At 37.9% G+C, this 20138-nt stretch overlaps 1 protein-coding gene across 4 annotated transcripts in view; it reads left to right on the top strand.

Annotated features, from left to right (window-relative positions):
• The window catches only part of PIEZO2 (piezo type mechanosensitive ion channel component 2), a 436624-nt gene that overhangs the window by 250514 nt on the left and 165972 nt on the right, over window positions 1-20138 (top strand). For all 4 annotated transcript variants that reach the window (XM_074340379.1, XM_074340380.1, XM_019713452.2 and 1 more), the window contains 3 exons: window positions 163-325; window positions 14505-14715; window positions 16019-16232. In XM_074340379.1, the coding sequence (XP_074196480.1) occupies window positions 163-325; window positions 14505-14715; window positions 16019-16232 (588 nt within the window). The remainder of the gene's footprint in view (window positions 1-162; window positions 326-14504; window positions 14716-16018; window positions 16233-20138) is intronic.

Below are 20138 nucleotides of genomic sequence, written 5' to 3'. Positions count from 1 at the left end.
AGATTCTGAGGTCAATGAAAAGCTTTCTTGTACCTTCTAGGCAGAAAATGACTATTCTTTAATTTAAATCATTAAGAAGATTCAAACGTACTTTAAGATAGTACATTTAAGATAGAAATATAAAAACAACTAAATGTTCTCCCCCTCTTTTTCCCTCCATAGCTTAAAGGGAGCTGACGCTGGCAATGGGATCAGAGTGTTTGTACCTGACATCGGGATGTTCATTGCTAGTCTGACCATCTGGCTCGTCTGTAGAAACATTGTTCAGAAACCAGTGACAGAAGAAGCAGCACAGTATAACCTGGAGTTTGAAAATGAAGAATTGGTAAATCTAACTTCATGCATCTTCTTTTGATTTCTGGGGGCCTTGTCCCTTAATAGGTATGGAAGTGTAATAGTAATAGCTAACTACGCATAGTGCTATATGCTTTACTGTGCTTGGCTTAAATTCTGTAGTCCTGATGGGTGGGCATTCTCATCTACACCTTGGCCATGAGGAGACAAGTTCAAGGTACCTGAGTGCCACCCTCCTCCATAAGGCATTCATCCTGTATGGCCAGGACTTGCCCCAGTGTCCTTTGCACTATCCCAAACTATCATCTATATTGTCTCAGGTGGCTAACCTTTTAAATTCATAGTATTATGGTCTGTTGGTCTAGATACCTTAGTTATTGCAAAATGTTTAGAGAAGTGGTAATACCTGACAGTTTTAGAAGAAAAAATTAATTTCACCTTGAAGGGAAGCCTTCTCGTCTGTGTACCTTGTTCTTCAGAGTGGAATCGTGTTAACTGAGCATGACTTGATCAGTTATTTTAAAGTGCTCCAGAAAAAATATGTACATTTGGAAAAGTATAAGAATTGAAAAAAGGTTAAAAATACTGAGTATGCTAATTTTTAGCTTTCCCCCCCCCCTTTTTTATGGGGAAGAGTTTCAGGACTAGCTGTTGGATCAGGGAACATGTCAGATTTCACCCCTTGGTGAATGGGAGCTTATCAGAGAACTGGTTACACTGTCCTGCAAACCTGCTTCAGAACTCTGCTATGTTCTAATAACTGTACTTTGTTATGTGAATTAGGTGATATTGATTTAAAAATAATTGATTTAGTAATTGAATGATGAAATTTACAAAGAAAAATGTTACTAATAAGACTTATTTTGGACATCTGATACAAGACACAACTACCAAATATTTTCATTCATAAGCTTTGGCAAGAAACTAAACTTGTAAAACTGAAGTTTTAAAACATATTAAGAATGGTGACTACAAAGACATCAAAGGAAGAAAATTTTCAGTTATGACAAATGACTTATGTGCTTTATAAATAAGCAGCAAATTGCTTTGTATACTAATTAAAAACAAAATAAAGAAAGAGACTATAATTCAATAAACCCTAAGCAAAGTAAGAAAATAGTCCCTAAAATCCTTTTGAGTAAAGATATGCAATCACATTGCATATAAATATTCTGCTATTTTTTATCTGTTTGGTTGTTACGTTTTATTTGATGTTTTGTTATCTCAAATTGCTTTTGTGTTGCCTGTTAATGACCTTCCCATCAATATTCTGGGTATGCAAAATATCCACAGATTTCTAAAGAATTATTTCTTAATCAAAATAATGGAGGGATATTTATTCAAGTGACTCTATAAACACAATTTTTCTTCCTAGATTACAAAATTGATATTAACAGATAGATCATCCTTTAAAAAGACAAATCATTCCAATCCACCTTTTAATAATCCAGTATGAAGAACTGCATATTAGCCTGCTAAAGACTTACTCTTATTTCATGAGTATTTTATTGATAGCAATCAGATAATGTCATTAATACCGTATAATATTAAAATAGTTCACTATTACTAAACTTTTTCTTTGTGAATGGCCCATTTTAATCTTCATTCTTTAGTAATCATTTAGTGCATTTTATACCTCAATAAAGTCTCAAACAGTGTTCTGATTTTTACACTTACTGTCATTTGGGGCTATTTCATTAAGAAACACAATGTTGGATCAATGGACATGCACTGGCCCAAGTAACAACCTTCTTTCGAGTCCTGGTTTGGCCACCTACCAGCTATATGACCTAAGCAGTCAGAAATTCACACTGAATCAGTGTTTTCCAAACTTTGCTGCACATTACAATTATCTGGAGAGCTTCTAAATATTCCAACCACCAGATCATACCCCTGTTAATGACATTAGAATGTCTGGAGTTGTGTGCGAACGTGCACCGAAGTTTGGGAAATGTGGCACCACTTTATTAGATTATCTGAGATCCATTCAATTCTAGAATTCTGTTTCTGTGGCTTATATGAGTCAAGGTATTCAGTAAAAAGAAAAAAATTCAACAGGAAAAAATTAGGGAATTAATGGGAAAAACTGAACTTGTTTAAGGACTGCAAAGTAGAGAGAAGCCTGCAGTTGAAGTCTGCAAGCAGGAAGGAGCCTCTTTTGAGGAGTGAATTGCTAAAGTAGATTTTACTTGTGTCCTACTTTGACCATTTCTGCCAGAAAACAAGAAGTAAGAACAGATGTTTTAAGAACAAAAATACATTCTAGACAGCAACTGTCCAATAGAGGAGAGACTGATCACCATACTGTGTGGAATTTGCACTGGAGTCTATAAGAAGGAAACACAAGACTCCATTATTTTCTTCTCTTGCTTAGGGTAATCAGGGACCTGTTTGATGGATCTGTAGGGTGGGAAGAGATAAAACAATGGTTGTAAGAGGACTTAATTAAAAAGCAAAACAAATGTGTTCTAGCATAGATTGGTAGGACATATAATATTGTTTAAAGCAATCCATACATATGTTTATCCTATTACAAGGCAAGTGATCCATCAACCAGCTCAATGAATAATTATAAATTCCTCTAGACAAAAGAAGAAATAAATGCAAACTAAAACATTGTGGGAGTTTATTACGTGCCACTCAACTGGTATGGAAGTGAATGATATCGTTTGAAAGCAGTTTATAAGAATGATACAAAGACCGGATAACATAATAGAGTTACATTTATCTGGGAAAAGAATATTCTGCTATCTTTAAGGCAAATGTTAAAAAGGTATTTGGTGTAAAACATGAATTATAGCAAGATAGCAACTAACCATATCTTGCATTCAAGTCTACAAACTATGTACTTGTCAGTGTCCTAAAAATAGATAAAACTATGAAAGTGCTTTTATTTGTTGTTGTCTTTAGAAATTTTTTCTTTATTAAATTTATTGGGGTGACATTGGTTAATAAAATTTCAAGTGTACAAATCTATAATACATCATCAATATATTGCATTGTATGTTCACTACCCAAAGTCAATTCTCCTTCCATCACCATAAATTTTATTATCTATATTTATATTTGAATTTTTCTTTTATGATATTTACAGCTTTGAAAATCATCTGGTTTAAATAATCATTTCCAAAAATTGTCGAAGTTCAGTGAAAGTAAGCCTATTAACTCAGGCTCTCCAGACTTAGGAAATTTTTCATTATTTATAAAGGCAAGCTTGTTTTTCTATTATCCTCATATCATAGGTGAAGGGTAAAGAATAGTTATTGCAAGTTGAGTGGACTATGATATCAGACTGAGAAGGTACCTAAATGGTGGCTGTGTGATGTTGAGAAAATTGTTTATTCTCTTTCTCCTTCTGCAAAGTGGAGATAATAACTATGCTGCATAGTTGTGAATACTGAATGAAATGTCAAAAACACCAAGCTCATTGCCTGCTCATTTGGATTGCTTAATAAAATGCTATGTGCTCCTCATTTTGCTCTTGTCCAGTTTGAGAGGCAGTAGAACAATTTTTAAAATTTCAAATTCATGGTCCTCTTAGGGTGATAGAAAGTAAAATTGGATGGTGTGTTTGAGGCCAGACCACTCAGAAAAATAATCCTTTCTGTGCCATTCATAACAGACAACCATGAATGAATTCCAAAGCTTCTAAGAAAACAGAACTGTCTTCAAGGACAAATGCTCTTTTGCCACAGTGTAGGAAAACCTACACTGACCATGGAAGGATAAATGCTAGGTTCTAGTTACGGTCACTGACCTGGTGAAGAAGAGACACAAAGCTATTGCAGGGACTAATTCTCAAATCATGTTTCCTTCCTGATTTCACTCAATTCTCAAAAATAGACTATGATACCTCTCTCTCAGTTGAAATTTGTTTGAATATCTGTGCCCCATATATTATTAATCACATTATTTAATGATAGAAATAAGAGAAATGGATACTATAAACATTACTTATTTGGGGCTTTGAAAATACTTAATACCATTATGATGAGGTTGATTTCCCTGTCAGTTAAATTTGTTTTGGCCTAATTTAGATATTAATTGGTATTCTCAGCATGTTCCAGCCTACCAGGTGGCCCAAGAGGAGCATGCTGGTGTGTGAATCTCTTGAGGTGAATCCATAAGGAAATATTTCTTACATGTGAACAATCTGGTTTGAGTCTGCAAAGAATAGAAGTACACAGCCAAAATAAGCAGGGGAATTTATTTTATTTTGAAGGCCCCAGCATATTTCCTGCTGCTTATAAATCTTGGCGTTTGCACATTAGATTGTTTGGTTTTGGAGGATCCTCTGAAAGAATAGTGTTTACTGGTATTGTTTCTCCTTTCATTTATCTCAGTGGAGAAATGGCAAGATTAATCCACTGGTGCCTGGGAGAATTCTTTTTTAAATCCAGCATTGTTTTAAAGTAGCAACTAAGCCCTGGAGAGGACACTTGAGTCTCCCCTAATCTTCATGGACTAGATAATAAGACTCAAGTTTGCTGTTTTAAAGGGCATCACAAATCCAAGGCCCCTCCGAAGGCCCCCCGAGGGAGGTGGAGACTTGTAGTGGGTGGGACACTGCCTCGCTATTGGATTTTATAGAGAGCAGGCCTCAGTAAGGGAACCAACTCCTCAAGGGCCATAAAGGGTTCTTTTTCAACTGACACATCTGTGGTCTTATTGGTTTGTACATTTTAATTTAGAAGCAGATTGATAAATCAGAACTGGGAGATATATTCCTATTCTTAAATCTTTTAAAAAATGAGTTAGACTATGAAAATTGTGTGGAAAAGAGTTACATGTGCAATGAAACACTATGTAATTTCACCAAACTGATACTATCTTGTATATTTCTATACTTCCAACTCTTTCTAGCCATTTAATGAGACTTCAGGCCTTATGTTTTTGAAGCAAATGGTATTTTGATATATTAAACCAAATTTTATGATAAATCTTTATTCAAATAGGAATTTTAGGCATGACTTAGTCTGCTTAAGGAGGCATCTTCTAAGTAGTCTGATAAATCAAATATGAAAGATAAAAAAGAATATTTCAGTATAAGTCATCCACCAGCTGTTAAAAATTCAGGGATACAACATTTAAGTCCTGCTAATAAATTTGGAAATTTATTCTGAACCTCAAAAACTGCACTGTCCTTTCTAATATGTAAAGCCCGTTAGATTACTGTGGCATCTACATTCTGTCACATATGATGACCAATTGGGCTGTGCTTCAAGTTTCAGTTTTCAGGTCCAAGTTACTTTTTTTTTTTTTTTTTTAAAGAAACAAAGAATGGGAGAAATCAACCTTTTAATGGCCACCTTTGAATTACGCATTCAGCATTTGCTCAGTTCTCACCTGAGATTTAGTCCATAGTCACCTGCTTTAAATTTTCTAAATCCTGTTCTTTCAAGCACAGAGACGTAATCATCTGAACCGTTCAGAATGGTAAGCTAGACAGCTGCCTAGTTGCCCTACAAGTCTTACTCTCAGGTCAGTCTCAGAAATTGGGCAAGAACTTACAGTCACATGTCCCTCAAAATGCAACACATTCTGCCTTTGTTGGGTTAAACACATTCACAATTTAGGTGCAGCTTTTAATTTTAGTCATTTTAGATGCCATTAATTTAAATAAAGGAAAGTTTCTAATTGGAAGAAATCATTGGCCTATAGTCTTCGAGAAAACTTTAGGAAAGCTTCAGTATTCCAGTATGAGTGTCACTATGAGTATTTATCAGAGAGTAGTTAGCTTTGGGTCCATGTCTAACTTTATCCCTCATGTGTCTTCCAGCTGTATCTCACTGGACACAAGTTGAGAGTGTGGATTCACACTCCTCCTTTCCTCTGATAACACACACCTGAGGAGCGTGCCCATGTGACAGTCAGCCAAAGGCATTATTGTCACATAGAAAGGCAGGGATGTTATTATTAACCATCTATAAGTTGAGTAAACTTTGCATAGTCTGGACTTGAATATGTGACTGATAGTAAAAATAATTAAAGAATAAGCAGTTAGGAAGTCAGCTCAAACAAATATCTTTAAACTATTAAAATAAAACTTTTACATCTCCATTTCTGTCTCACCCATTTGGTAATTTATTTAACAACATTTAACAGTGTGTGCCTATTCTCTGCTTCTTTTAAGGAATCAAAGCTCCGAAGTAGTCTTTTACCTTTAACAATATTTCTACATCAAAGTTTTTAGAAATTCTCAGAATATTTTGTTCTGTCCTTGGAATATTTGACAAACAATTCTGTGTATTTGAATTGCAAATAGAAGCAAAGCACCCACATGGGAAACTTGTTTGGGGAAACTACAGAGCCTTATGTCCCTTCAATGGGAGTAGAATAGTCAGGTAGATGCTGAGATGACAGGACCCAGTCTGCCTCACTCCCTGCCACCTGCTCTATGACTGGAGGGTCTGCATTGCCCACAGGAACTTGAGTCACTCCTTTGAGGGTGGTTGTGCCTTCCATCCTTTGTTAAACTGAAAATACCCCTGAGATAGAATTGTTGCCAACTTAATGTCAATTGGCTCCCCATGTTTCTTTAAAAATATTGATCATGTATTTGGGGCAGGAGGTGCAGCTCCCATGTCTACCTCCTCCCATCCTTCCTACTGACTCCTCTTCCAAGTTAACAGAAACATGGGCCACCCAGATGCTAGAGCCAGAAACCCTGGTACAATGTTTGATTCCTTGGGTCCCTTGTGCATTACCATCAACAGGTCCTATGAGTACTGTGTTCAAATTTTGTCTGAAATTGGTCTGCTTTTCTCCATCACTGTTGCCACAATCCTCATCCCAGCAACCACTGCCTCTCAACCAGATGCAGAAATAAGTCTCCCAACTTCCACCTTCTGTTTCTACCATGTCCCTCCAATACCTCCCATGGGGTCTGGATTTCTCCTGTAAAATCATAAATTATGCCACTTCCCTACATAAAACACTTCATTAGATTCCCATTAAACAAGAATAACATTCAGGTTCCTAACTCTGACAGCCATAGTTCTGTATAGTCTGGCCACGTCCTGCCTTTGCAGCCTCCCCCCGCAGTCTTTCCCGCTCCCTCTCAATGCCATGACCAACTTCCCTCCTCTCTGTGCCCAGAACCGACAAGCTCTTTCTCCTTCTGTCGTCAGTTCACTCCCTGCTCATTGTGTAGCTGGTACCTCCTTCACCCCCAGGCCACTTCCTTCCCACAAAGGCCTTCGCTGAGTACCCTCCCAAATGATTGTTCCCTCATTCATTGTTCCCTCCAAGATTGTTCCCTCTCGCTGTACCCACTCTGTTAGATTTATAACACCTCTCACAATCGCTAATTACTCTACATAGTGCTTAGTTTTATTGTTTACTGTCTGTACCCATCACCAGGCTATAAACTCATGGGGGAAAGGATCACATCTGTTTTGTCCTCCCTTGCAGCAAATCTTAAATTAGCAAAGTAATACTCATATACTTATCAAGTTAATTGGTTGAGCGCCGAGTGAGTCACATGGAGGCTTGTACAAAGCAAAGTATAGAACGAAAGCAACAAAGCAGAAGGGTCAGCCTTGGGCCAGGATTGCCTGCAAAGAGTTGCTTCTCCCCAAAACTCTCAGAGGATTTACAGGGTCAGGGTGCACCCACACTGTCTTTTGTTTGTTTGTTTGTTTGTTTGTTTCAGGTGTACAAAACAATGTAATAGTTAGACATTTATCATTTTCACCCCTCACAAAGTGATAAACCCCAGCCCCAATCCACTAAGCCTCTGACATCGCTCACAGCCGTTAAATTTCCACTGTCTCTATTCCTTATGGTGTAGTCCACTTCTTGTGAATATATATATATATATATAAAATTATAGTTGACATTCATTATTGTTCAGCTTCAGCTTCAGGTGTACAGCGCAGTGATCAGGCATCTACATCATCCCTGAGGTGGTTTCCCTAATAAGACAAGTATCCATCGGATACCCTACAAAATCTTTACAAACTTGTTGATTACATTCCCCAAAGTGACTTTTGTATCCCCATGGCAATCTTGTGCTTAATGATTGTGCTTTCTAATCCCCTCCCCTTCTCCCTCATCCCACCCGCCCTCCCATCTAGCAACCCTCAGTTTCTCCTGTATATCTCTGAGACTTTCTGATTAGTTCGTTCATTTATTCTACTCGTTAGATTCCACATATAAGTGAGATCATATGGTATTTGTCTTTCTGTGTCTGACTCACACTGTCTTGATTGATCTCTCCTTACTATGACTGCAGAGGAGGAGGCCGATTTATCTATGGGCATGCCTATTTATTCAATACCTGCTATGTGCCAAGATGGTCAAAAAGTACTACCTAACAAGGACTTTTTTTATTTTCTTACTTTGCTTTCCAGACCTTTGTACTTTTTGTCATCACATTGGCTTGACAATACCTGGAATAGGGCATTCCAAACCCCTGTAGTCAGCTTCAATCCCTTTTTCCTCTCAATGTTCTCAGGAACTTATATTCTCTTTTTAGAAAATTATATATACCTGGTTTATGTCCTTGGAGTGACCTCAGCACCTCTGGGATCCCATGGCAGATATCTGCATTTGTATCCCACCCTGTACTTGGCATGGTACTCAGAGCAGAGCTCAGTCTCCTAAAGAAGTCCTGAGTGGAGGGAGGACCCGGAGCGGATGGATGGGGAAGGAATGCTGTGGTTTCCACAGCAGCTACAGCACTGCTCAGCCTTTCGACATTTTAATAACAAAGATGTGCCTTTTTCTTTGTATCTTAGTTCATCACAGGTAGTGATATGGGTCCTGAATTTTTTGGGAAATTTTTGAGCAACAGGAAGGGTTTGTGTGGCCTCAAAAATGCTGCTTTTGTCATCACTCTCTGAATTCTTTATTTCTAGAGGGAGCATCAGGGTGTGTCAGTTAGAAGAGCTAAAACTTAGCTGGTTTTTACAAAAGAGTCAGTAATAATCTCTGCAACCAAAGACAAACTTTGGGTAGATGATATAGGTGTGTGTGTGTATGTGTGTGTGTGTATGCTGATTTGGTTTTATGCTGTTCCATTAAATGATTTTTGAAAAATAAATCTCAAAGAAAAAAGACTTTAAAATAAATGGTCAATCCAGTTGATCTAATCTCCATTATTGTTCATTTCCCTTTCAAATGATGTTCAGATGATTCCTAGAGACTGTTGCAATCTCTAACTTGGGGATTTGATGTGGGAAGTTTTTAAAGGTTCTGATGCAGGGGCCCATCCCAGACCTAGTAAATCAGAATCCCTGGGAGGCAGCAGCATGTGTGTCGTGGTACCACTGTAAGACTTTTTTTTTTAAGCTCCACAAACCCTGCAGTCCTGGCTAACCTAACCAGTCACTGTCTGCTAATTCAGTTTGCCTTTACCTGTCCTTTATTAACTTTCATTACTCTGTAGAAGGTGGTTGAGAGCATACATCTCCATACTCACTTTTCCAAATGAAACGGGACTATTTAAACTGCTCTTAAAAGTTTGGAAAAATTCTTCCTAAAACAAATGTAGCAACAGAATAAAATATTTGCTTTATCTGTACAACGCTAGCATGTTAGGCTTACATAACATACCTGACACCACAGAAACAAGTCTCTCTTCTTCTCCCTGACTGCTTGCTCCACGGGGACACTGTGGATGGCATTTATCTTCTGTAGTGAGTCACAATACTTGCCTTTTCCTGCCTTGGGCTCTTCTGTTGAGATGAACCCATTCTGTTAAGATAAATCGTTAACATTTAATAATAAACAATGAATAAACAACTCATGAAAAATGTACTTTAGAAAAAATGCTCATTTTGCCTCCCAGAGCTTTTGACTCACTATTTGTGACTTTGATACACGCCCATTGAAATGTTTCTAATGGCTTGATTTTAACCACAAAGAGGAAAATAGACTCAGCTACATGAAAAGCTCTGGTCTAACATCTGAAAGTTGACTGAAACCTAAAGGGGCTTCACAGATAAATCACTACAATATATTTGCCATTTAAGGGAGTCTGCCTAAGATACGAGTCAAACAACGTATTTCAGATTTTGCTTCATCAGCTGAATGTAGATTCAGTGACTCAGTGGTGGCAGATGTCAGCCAGTGTGTGGATTCTAGGCGAGCTGCTTCAGAGTGACCTATGGCAGCTCTTATTCATGCAGATCTTGGATTCACTCTCGGAATTTCTGATTTAGGAAATTCTGGATGGAGCTTGGTAATCTGTCCTCTTAAAGATTCCCAGGCGATCTTTAGTATTTATTCCAACCTAGGTTGAATCTTTTAGTGCTTGGAGGTAAAGAAATATGGATGTTTGGGTTCTACAATTTATTGTGTCTTCCTTATCCAAATTTCAGTGGAAATGAATGCTGATGCTATGACTGGTGGGGGTGGGCTCTCGGGAGGCCGCTGTGGGATGAGATGCAGAGGCTGCTCTGTGTTTAGGCCCTGAGCCAGTTTGAGAATAAAGACCTGCACGCAGCTGAGCCCACACCACTTTAGAGCTTCCCCTCATGAAATGAGAGACACTACCATAATACATGTGGGCACATTTTGAAGTCAGGAACTTTTACAGATGGCAAGTTAAAGGACTGACAGTTCTTCAAATAAGTTTTAGATTTTGACACGGACAATAATGATAAATAATATTTTATGTGGCTTTTTAAACTGTAAAGCATTCTTCTTGACTTTAATTTCTGAGATAGCTTAGGAACCAGGAGGACTAAATCTTTATTTACAGCTACTCTTTCTTAGCTTCAAGGCCAGAATCAAGTTGTGTTCCAATGCAGGGACAGAATGTAACTGACCAGCAAGGCGGCTTGTTAGTAAATATGTTGGAGTGAGTAGATGCTCTTCTGGATTGTCATTGTTTATAGTTCACCAGACAAATTATTTAGGGGGAGGAATTCTACCTGTTAATAAGCTGGCCTGACATGACTAACGGCAGTTCTGGTCCCCCAGCCTGGACAGTAGGGACTTACAGAGTCAAACCCGTCTCACTTTCGGCTCTCTCTCAGCTTGACAGGTTTGGAAAGCATTTCCAACAGAGGGCCTCAGGGATTTTGGTACAAAAACAATGAAAAACCTCAAGTGCAGTGGTATGTTTATAAAAATCACAGTGTCCCCAGTCCCGCCTAAGAGAGGTCAGAGAAATGCATTTGTTTAACCTCACAAAGAGATTTCTACTTGATTTAATCTACATCCGTAGCAATTCTATAATTGAATAATAAGTCATTTATTATGAATCTTACCAGCATGTTTCTGTGACCCAGGCAGCTCTAGCTATGTTCTCTCTGTCTCCTTTTTTCAAGTACAGTGACTAAAGGTTTTGGCCAAACTTACTTCTTCAAGGAGGATTTTTAATGTGTTGTTCACCTCTTGTGAGGGGATATTAAGCGGCAGATGCTCAATGAACAGCTCTGTGGATGGCAATGCGGGTGCCATAGCAGCAGTGTCACTAGAATGATCCACCTCAGTAACTCTGCTTAGAGGAGATGGAACAGGCAGAAAGAAGAGCTAGCATGTAAGCCAGGGCCTTAGGATCTGGGAAGGGACTAGCATGTCCCAAGGCAAAGAGAACTTGTGGATTCTGGGTTCCCCACATGGCTTCCTGCATGTGATGCTTCTAGGCAAAGATGAGGATTAGGCTGGGGAGACAGACTGGTCCCAGGGTGTGGCAGCACCTGAGAGGTGGAACTTCTGCATACTCTCTAGGTGATCTCATCACATGGTGACTTTAAAAACCATCCATATGCCAGTGAACCTCAAATGCACCTCGTCAGTTCCCACCTTCTCCAGCACTCCAAATTCTTACACTAGCTGCCCTGGTGACACCGCCAACAGGAATGCCTGAAAAGAATCTCAGAATTGAATTCCTCCAACCTGCTCCACTTCAGGTTGTCCTCATCTTATAAGAAAGACAAAAATATAGAAACTGTTTTCGATTCTCCTCTAGTCCTCCTACCTCCACGTCAAATACACCAGCTAGCCTTGCTGACTCGACCTCCAAAACATACTGAAACGACACGCAACTCTCTTCCGCTCCGCTACTCACCTCTCCTTGAGGTGACACAGCAACGACCTCCTGGCTGCGGTCTCCCTGGGGATTGCCGTGTGAAGCACATCATTGTACCCCTCAGTGGGTTGCGAGGTTGGCAATCAAAGTCGCATCACAGTGGGTTCCAGAGAAATTAATTGTGGGGAAAGTGACACCATGCAGCTAGCCAACTCTTAAAGAGTTTTGCTTTGTGAGGCAAATGTGGGTTGGAAGGTGTGTGTTCTTCTAAAGTGAGATGGTGAAGCATGTTTGTTCATGGGGTGATTTGAGAGAAAGGGAACACGAGGTCCTGCAGGGTAGAGGGGAGGATGGATGGGGCCATCCTTCTCCCCAGTGTCCCAGCATATGCAGCTTATCCACAGCCAAAGGAGGGAGCAGGTTTTGAGTGTCTTCTCCACAGGTGGGCTTTGGGTAGGTGGGCTGAAATACCAGCCAGAGGTGGAAAAAGAAGTAGGTCTTGGAACACATACCTTCTTTCTGGACCCACCAGGAAGCCTTGACCAGCTCTTCTTTCTGCCTGGAATACTCCTGCCTAAGATTTTCCACATGGGTGGGTGACTTTGTGACATTCAGATCTTAGCTTAAATGTTACCTCCTGAGGGAGGCTCTCCCTGACCTCAGAATCTAAAATACGTACCCTGCCACTCACAATCACATTACTCTATTTTAATTCTCTGAATAGCATTTATCACTGTGAGATATTCAGCTTGCTAATTTTTTTTTCACCTGTTTACATGTTTATTGCTATATCTCTTACTAGAGATGCTAACATACACCAGGCCTTGAACAGATAGAAAAATCTTAATGAAGAAATATGAGATATTTCTTTTCCTTCAGGAAAAAATACAAATGTGTCATGATGGAATACAGTAGAACCAAATATGGGCACATAAACTTGAATAAGCCCAGGATTAAATCTCTGTGTGTGTGTGTGTGTGTGTGTGTGTGTGTGTGTGTGTAGGTGTGTAGGTGTGCATCCTGTAGTCTTGGCTTCTTCAACAGCCAACTTAAGTCAGTAGTGATTGTACCCTTCTAGGCAAACAAGATCTGAGTCCTCAAGGCCACTCTGCACTTACTTGAACTTTGTACCATCCTTCCTATGCCTGCCTTCCTCCGGCGAACCTGTGCTTTGTTAGAGGTTCAGATATCGTCAGTGAATATTATATAAGTATCTGAACAACGTCTACCAGAAAAGACCCTTTCAAATGGATAAATAGAGAGGCCAGGCTCTACTCTTTAAGCCTTAAATAGATGTCTGAACTGGGCCTGAAGACCCTGCTGGCTCTGCCGCCAGCTGCAATTTTTCCAATCTGGCTAAAAGACAGGAAGTCTGTCAGCCTAGGGGCAAAAGCAAACAAAGTTTCATGCATCTGAAACAGCCTCCTTTTGTCTTAAGGTGATGGTTTATATTTATAATTCCTTTAAAAATATCCTAACCCTTCTAGAGAAAGATTCTAATTAGTCAAAAAAAAATTCCTATGTATTATTTAAAAACAAAACAAACAAAAGCACCCTAGTATACTCAGTTTAAAATAATACATGAAAATATGTGTATGTTCTGTACATGTGTTTCTTCCATAAATCTCTAACAATTGTACTGAGGTGCTGAACTGTCTAGGATTAAACAAGTACATTATTCTCTAAAAGGATAAGATAGGAAGTGACTGCATATTTAGCCAAGTAGCCCAAGACCACTCATCCTCCCGCGGTCAGGAAATACTAAAATAGTGAACAAAGATAAACTTCAGGAAGAAGGATTTCCTAAGCACTGATTTGACCTACCCTTTCAGTTAAAGTCAGACCTCCAGTCAGCTTTCTGGCAAACTCAGTAAATTTGAGGAACCAAACCCAGGTTGATGAAAACTTAGATTATTAATAGATGTTTCAGACAGTTTCTTGTTCTGCCTCTAAAAAATGTGCTCATGTAGGTAAAATGACATACTCTTAGGGACCCTAAGATTAATGATGTTTCCTATTTACTTATTCTAGAAAGATCAGAGTTCCTTGTGCTTCTACAGAGACTATCAGAGACCTGGGGAACTTAAGTGGTTGTTTGCATTTTTTTTTTCCTGATTTGTGAAATCACCTCATTGACTGACCCATAAATTACAAAGCATATAATCAGAGTTCTGGACTGCTGTGTTTTCTGTTTTTTCTTTTGTTATTTATTTATTTATTTATTTAGGCTGGAGGAGGAAAAATAGATTCAGAAGAGGCACTGATCTATGAAGAGGATTTAGATGGAGGAGATGGTGTTGAAGGCGAGATGGAAGAAAGCACAAAATTAAAAATCTTCCGCAGGCTTGCCTTTGTAGCTTCTAAGCTTAAGGAGTTTATTGGCAACATGATAACCACTGCTGGAAAAGTTGTTGTGACGATTTTACTTGGTTCATCAGGTAAGAGTTTCCAATACTGGGTGGAGCACAGTGGTACTTTGGCGAAGAATGAAAAAAATGGTCAAAGAGAAAATAAAGAAGGGAGCAATTCTATTCCATGATACCAAAATAATAACTGAAGCTTTTGTAAAAGTGGCCTCATGTACAAACCACACACAAAAATAATTTTTCCGGTGCAGTTCTATTTTTTATGTTTTTAGATGGTTCTTGTTAACCTCTGTAAAGCAATCTTTTTCCATATCTGTTAAGTGATGTCATTTTCTATGTGTAGGTCAGTAAAATAACTATTCTCCCTCAGAGTTTATGAATGGTGACCTGCTACAATGAACAATTTTAGTGTACCCATCCAGAGCTGCACATGTGCATTCCGGAACCATGTCTGTTTACATTGATTCATTAGTGGTCGTAATTTAACTCTCCAGGATTTACTATTTTTCTTCCTAAGTTAGATTGTAATCTTCCAGCACAGACACTCACTTCCTTTAAATTTTGGCTACAGACTGCTTGTTCCATATACTGTTATCGTAATCATTTTTCTCCTTCCATTTCCCTGTTCACCATTGTTTCAGAGCTACTGTGAAGTTTATTTCATACTGCTTAGTTGAAATTTTACAAAATGAAACAACTTAATTGTTTTTCAATAGGAAAATTAAAAAGTGGAAAGGAGAATAGAATTTCTCAAGAAATGTAATCCAGTATTTTAATGAGAAGTCATTTCAAAATGCCCCCCAAAAAAGTTTTTTAAATGCCTGTAGAGGAATTACTTCATTTTACGTTTCCCCTTTTGGTGATAGGGCAAATCAAATTTTGTCAGGTAGAACAAAGTTTTGGTGAGACTTTAACTGCCATGGGACATAATATTATTATGAATCTTAGTTAACCAAAAACAAACAAAAAAATCATTATTTTAAAAATAGTACTGGGGAAAGTTGAAATGGACATATAAGTATTCCTGAAAACTTTTAGGGAGAAATAGAAGATGGAAATATGCAAGTAAATATGCCAAATTCTACTGGTATGAAAAGTAGATATTTATTTGGCTCAAACACCACAGGTAGAATTTTTTCATCATCTGGTATTTCCCCATATTTACAAATATGACTTCATGTGTGACTTTTTTCATAATAAAAATAGCATTAATTTTGATTTTGTAAATAAAACGTGATTAATATTTTAAAAACTTGATCAATACCTAAAAGCACATGAAGGATATCTACTTAATCTCCAGTACTTGCGATTACTGAGTGGTAAATCATTTTCTATTTCTATGTAATTTTTCATGATTGCATTCCTTCTTCCTTAGGTATGATGTTGCCGTCTTTGACCTCCTCTGTCTACTTCTTTGTATTTTTGGGTCTGTGCACCTGGTGGTCCTGGTGCCGGACATTTGATCCTTTGCTGTTCAGCTGTCTCTGTGTTCTGCTGGCTATTTTCACCGCAGGACACTTGATTGGACTCTACTTATACCAGTTCCAATTCTTTCAAGAAGCAGTTCCACCCAATGACTACTATGCAAGGTAAGAGAAATCTTAAGACATTTCAAGAGGAGGTGACCTCCTTTATGATCTTGTTTGAGTTTGCAGGGGTTCTTCCTTCTTGATGTGTTAAGCAAAAAGTTGGTGGGGTGGGAGTCCAGCACTTTAAATTTATTGAATGGCACAGTCTAGAAGGAAGTAGAAGATCTCTTCAGATGGAGATGCCACTGGGACAGGAAAGAGGGGAAGCTGTTGTTTGTAGCAAGTGGAACAACACATGGTCTCAGCTGTGGACCGAGATCCAGGAAGAACACTTGACATCAAAAGATAATGATGTGTTCAAGCATCCAGCTAGAAGGAGCTCTCATGGGCCAAACAGAGGACAAATTAAGCATCAAAAAATACTAATAAATAACTAATTGATTCTAAAAATTAAAAAAAAAAAAAAAATACATGAGTCCATGATGAGAAAAAGAAATCTAATTGCTTCAAATTAGATTTACACGAACTCATTACTCTGAAATGACTATTAAATAAACTCTGTACTGTGAAAATGTGAATTAAAGATATAAAGAATCCAGCATTTACTTTGACTTTTTAGAAGGAACTTTAGGCTATTTTCAGTTAATGAGGGAAATCTCTTCTTTACAGGATAATTCCAGCTAATGAAAGGGAAAGGAATAATAGAACTAGAAAATTACCATTTATTAATTCTTAACGAAATACTTGTTTCTAGTCACAAACTAAAACCATTACTTAAAAAGGTTGTTGGAGTGGAGGATGTTTGCAGTAATGACAAAGTATAACTTCACTGATTACTTGCCAGTTGCAAAGGAAAATCAAACTTTTAAAATGGGGGTCAACACCTTAACCAGTTATCAAAACTGACATAACCAAAATTGAGATAGCTCAATATTTCACACTTCTGGATGTGCTGCAAAGTGAAGTACACAACATCATAATGCTAAGCCTTTAGACCTAGCCTCTAGTTTATAGGAAATATAAAGGATAGAAAAGTAACAAATGATTTCATAGGAAAACAGAAAAATCCAGAATGTGGATTCTACAAGGCAAATGATCTGGTCTTCTCTAAAATTAGCACGAATATGACTGTAGATCATATCCTGGTTCAGTGACGAATCTCTTAAAAGACTTTTTAAGTTAAATGGGGAAATTTAAATATTCATTGGTTATTAGCTGATAGTATAGAATTTTTGTTAATTCTTAGGTGCATGATTGTATTGTGGATTTACAGGAAAATGTCATTATTTTAGGAGATACATGGTAAATTATTTAGGGATAAAATGTCATGATATCTGCAACTTTCTACTGGTTTAGCAACAAACATGAGAGTAGAGAGAGAGAGACAGCGCGAGAGAGATAAAATTATTTAAACTAGGTGATTGGCATTGGGTTATTTATTGCCCTTTTTTAACTTTTCTTTTTCCATGAAAAAGTTCATAATTAAAAGTTTTATATATATATGAAATATATATATATATATAACTTTATATATACACATATATATGAAATAACATATATATGTGTGTATATATATATATATATATATCTTGATATATATATCAGGAGGGAATGTAAGGTGAGGTGCAAACTGTGCCAGAATTCTTCTCTCTGATGTCTCTGGGAAGTGGTATTGGTGATTTAGGTCTTCTTATTGAGAAATGAGGAATCTATATTTTCAAATACTTGAATAATATCATGCTGACAATATAGGTTTGCATCCTTCTTTCAAGAGATACTAATATAGTCTTTATGTGATAGTTAATATGAAGAAACAATGTGTGTGTGAGCCCACTCACCTTACTCTTATTGATTCATAAATAATCAATAAATTTGTAAAAATTGTAAAATTTGGTCATAATAAGAGCTCATTTGTGGCTGTATTTATGCAATGTTAAAATAAAATAAGATCAGATAAGATAAAATAAAAAGAGTCAATTCCGAAAACTGTCACCAGAGGCTCACCGGGATGTTCAAGAGAGGACTCAACCCTGAGCAGTGGTGACCAGGTTCTTGTCTCCATGCAAGCAAGAATTCAAGAGTGAGACAGATGCAGGAGCATGAAAGTGATTTATTGAAAATGAAAGCACACACTTGAGAAGAGAGTGTGGGCAAACTCAGAGAATGAGTCATGCTGAGAAGTTCCAATTAGGGGAATGTATCCCTCCCCGGGGAGAAAATTGGTGATGTCCTTTGGGTCGTGGTTCATTCATCTCCTCCCCAGGAGACCTTCATTTGGTGGGACCCTCCATTTCCCCCTTTTGCTTCCTTATTTGGTTCATCCGGAACTGTCATGGCATCAGATGCCTGATTGGAGTTGTAGTAACCATAATGCAAATGACATTAAAATTAGTTAAAGGTCAGATATGGGTCATAGAGATTAGCCTTGCTGGATGAACTGGTTCTTGCTTTTCTATAGATGTAGGTGCTGGATATGGTCACTTGCTACTTGTGTAACGAATGAGGCACTCCCATTGTACCTTGGAAGGGGTTGTCAATTTCCTAGGCTACCTATCCTGCCTCAAAACCACTTATACTCAGTTAAAATAAGTTAGTACCCAACACACACACACTCACACACCACACACCACACACACACACACTCACACACCACACACCACACACACACACACTCACACACACACTCCACCTACCTAATTCCAAATCAAAATGATTTAACCTGGAGAATTAAAAAGTATAATTCAGTCTAAAAAGAGAAGAATGTTACATAGACATGTAAAAACTAAGGAGCTAAGACGTAGACAACCTAAGTGTCCGTCAATGGATGGATGGATAAAGCAAATTTGGTATACATACATATAATGGAATATTATTCAGCCATAAAAAAAAATGAAATCCTGCCATCTATGACAACATGGGTGGACCTTGAAGGCTTTGTGCTAAGTGATATAAGTCAAACAGAGAAAGACAAATACTGCATGATATCACATATATGGAATCTAAACAGAAAAGGTAAAACTCATAGGAACAGAGAGTACAAGATCTGACAATTAAGTTAGTGAACTTATCCTAGAAAAAGTGCTAAACACCTCATTGCTGAATATCAGTATGGTCACCTTTGAAGTACTTCCCTTGGGAAGCTATGCACCAGTGCCAGCACCCAATCCTTCAAAGCAATTTTGGAACTCTTTTTCTGGAATGGCCATCAGAGCTGTTGTCGTATTATCCTTGATGTCCCAAATGTCATCAAAATGTCTTCCTTTCAGTATTTCCTTTTGTCTTCAGGCAAAGAAAGAAATCATTGGGGGCCAGGTCAGGTGAGTAGGGAGGGTGTTTCAATACAGTTGTTTGTTTACTGGCTAAAACCGCCCTCGCAGACAGTGCTGTGTGAGCTGGTGCATTGTTGCTATGCAAGAGCCATGAATTGTTGGCAAAAAGTTCAGGCCGTCTAATTTTTTCATGCAGCCTTTTCCAAATAGTAAACTTGGTTAACTGTTTGTCCAGTTGATACAAATTCATAATGAATAATCCCTCTGAAGTCAAAAAAGGTTAGCAACATCATTGCAATAAGTTCGTGAACTTAATTGCCAGACCTCATATAATGGTGATTGCCAAGGCAGTGGGGTAGGGAAAATAGGGAGAGGTTGGTAAAAGGGTACGAACTTACTTAAAAGATGAGTAAGTTCAGAGGATCTAATGTACAGCAGCGTCACTATAGTTAATAATAGTTGAAATTTGCTAAGAGGGTAAATCTTAAACATTCTATCTCTCACACACTCACAAAAGGGTTATGTGAGGGGGTGATTAATGTTAATTAACTTGATTGAGGTAATTATTTCAAAATGTATACTTAAATCATGAAGTTATACACTTTAAATATATTATAATTTTATGTGTCATGTGTACTCAATAGAGAGCCTCTTTAATGGTGTAGATTTACATAATATTTATTTTAGGCAGGAGTGA

This window comes from Rhinolophus sinicus, linkage group LG09 (assembly GCF_036562045.2).
Source record: "Rhinolophus sinicus isolate RSC01 linkage group LG09, ASM3656204v1, whole genome shotgun sequence".
Classification (NCBI taxonomy): Eukaryota; Metazoa; Chordata; class Mammalia; order Chiroptera; family Rhinolophidae; genus Rhinolophus; species Rhinolophus sinicus.
Note: the sequence above shows the minus strand (reverse complement) of the source record. Positions and strands in the feature narration are given on the sequence as shown.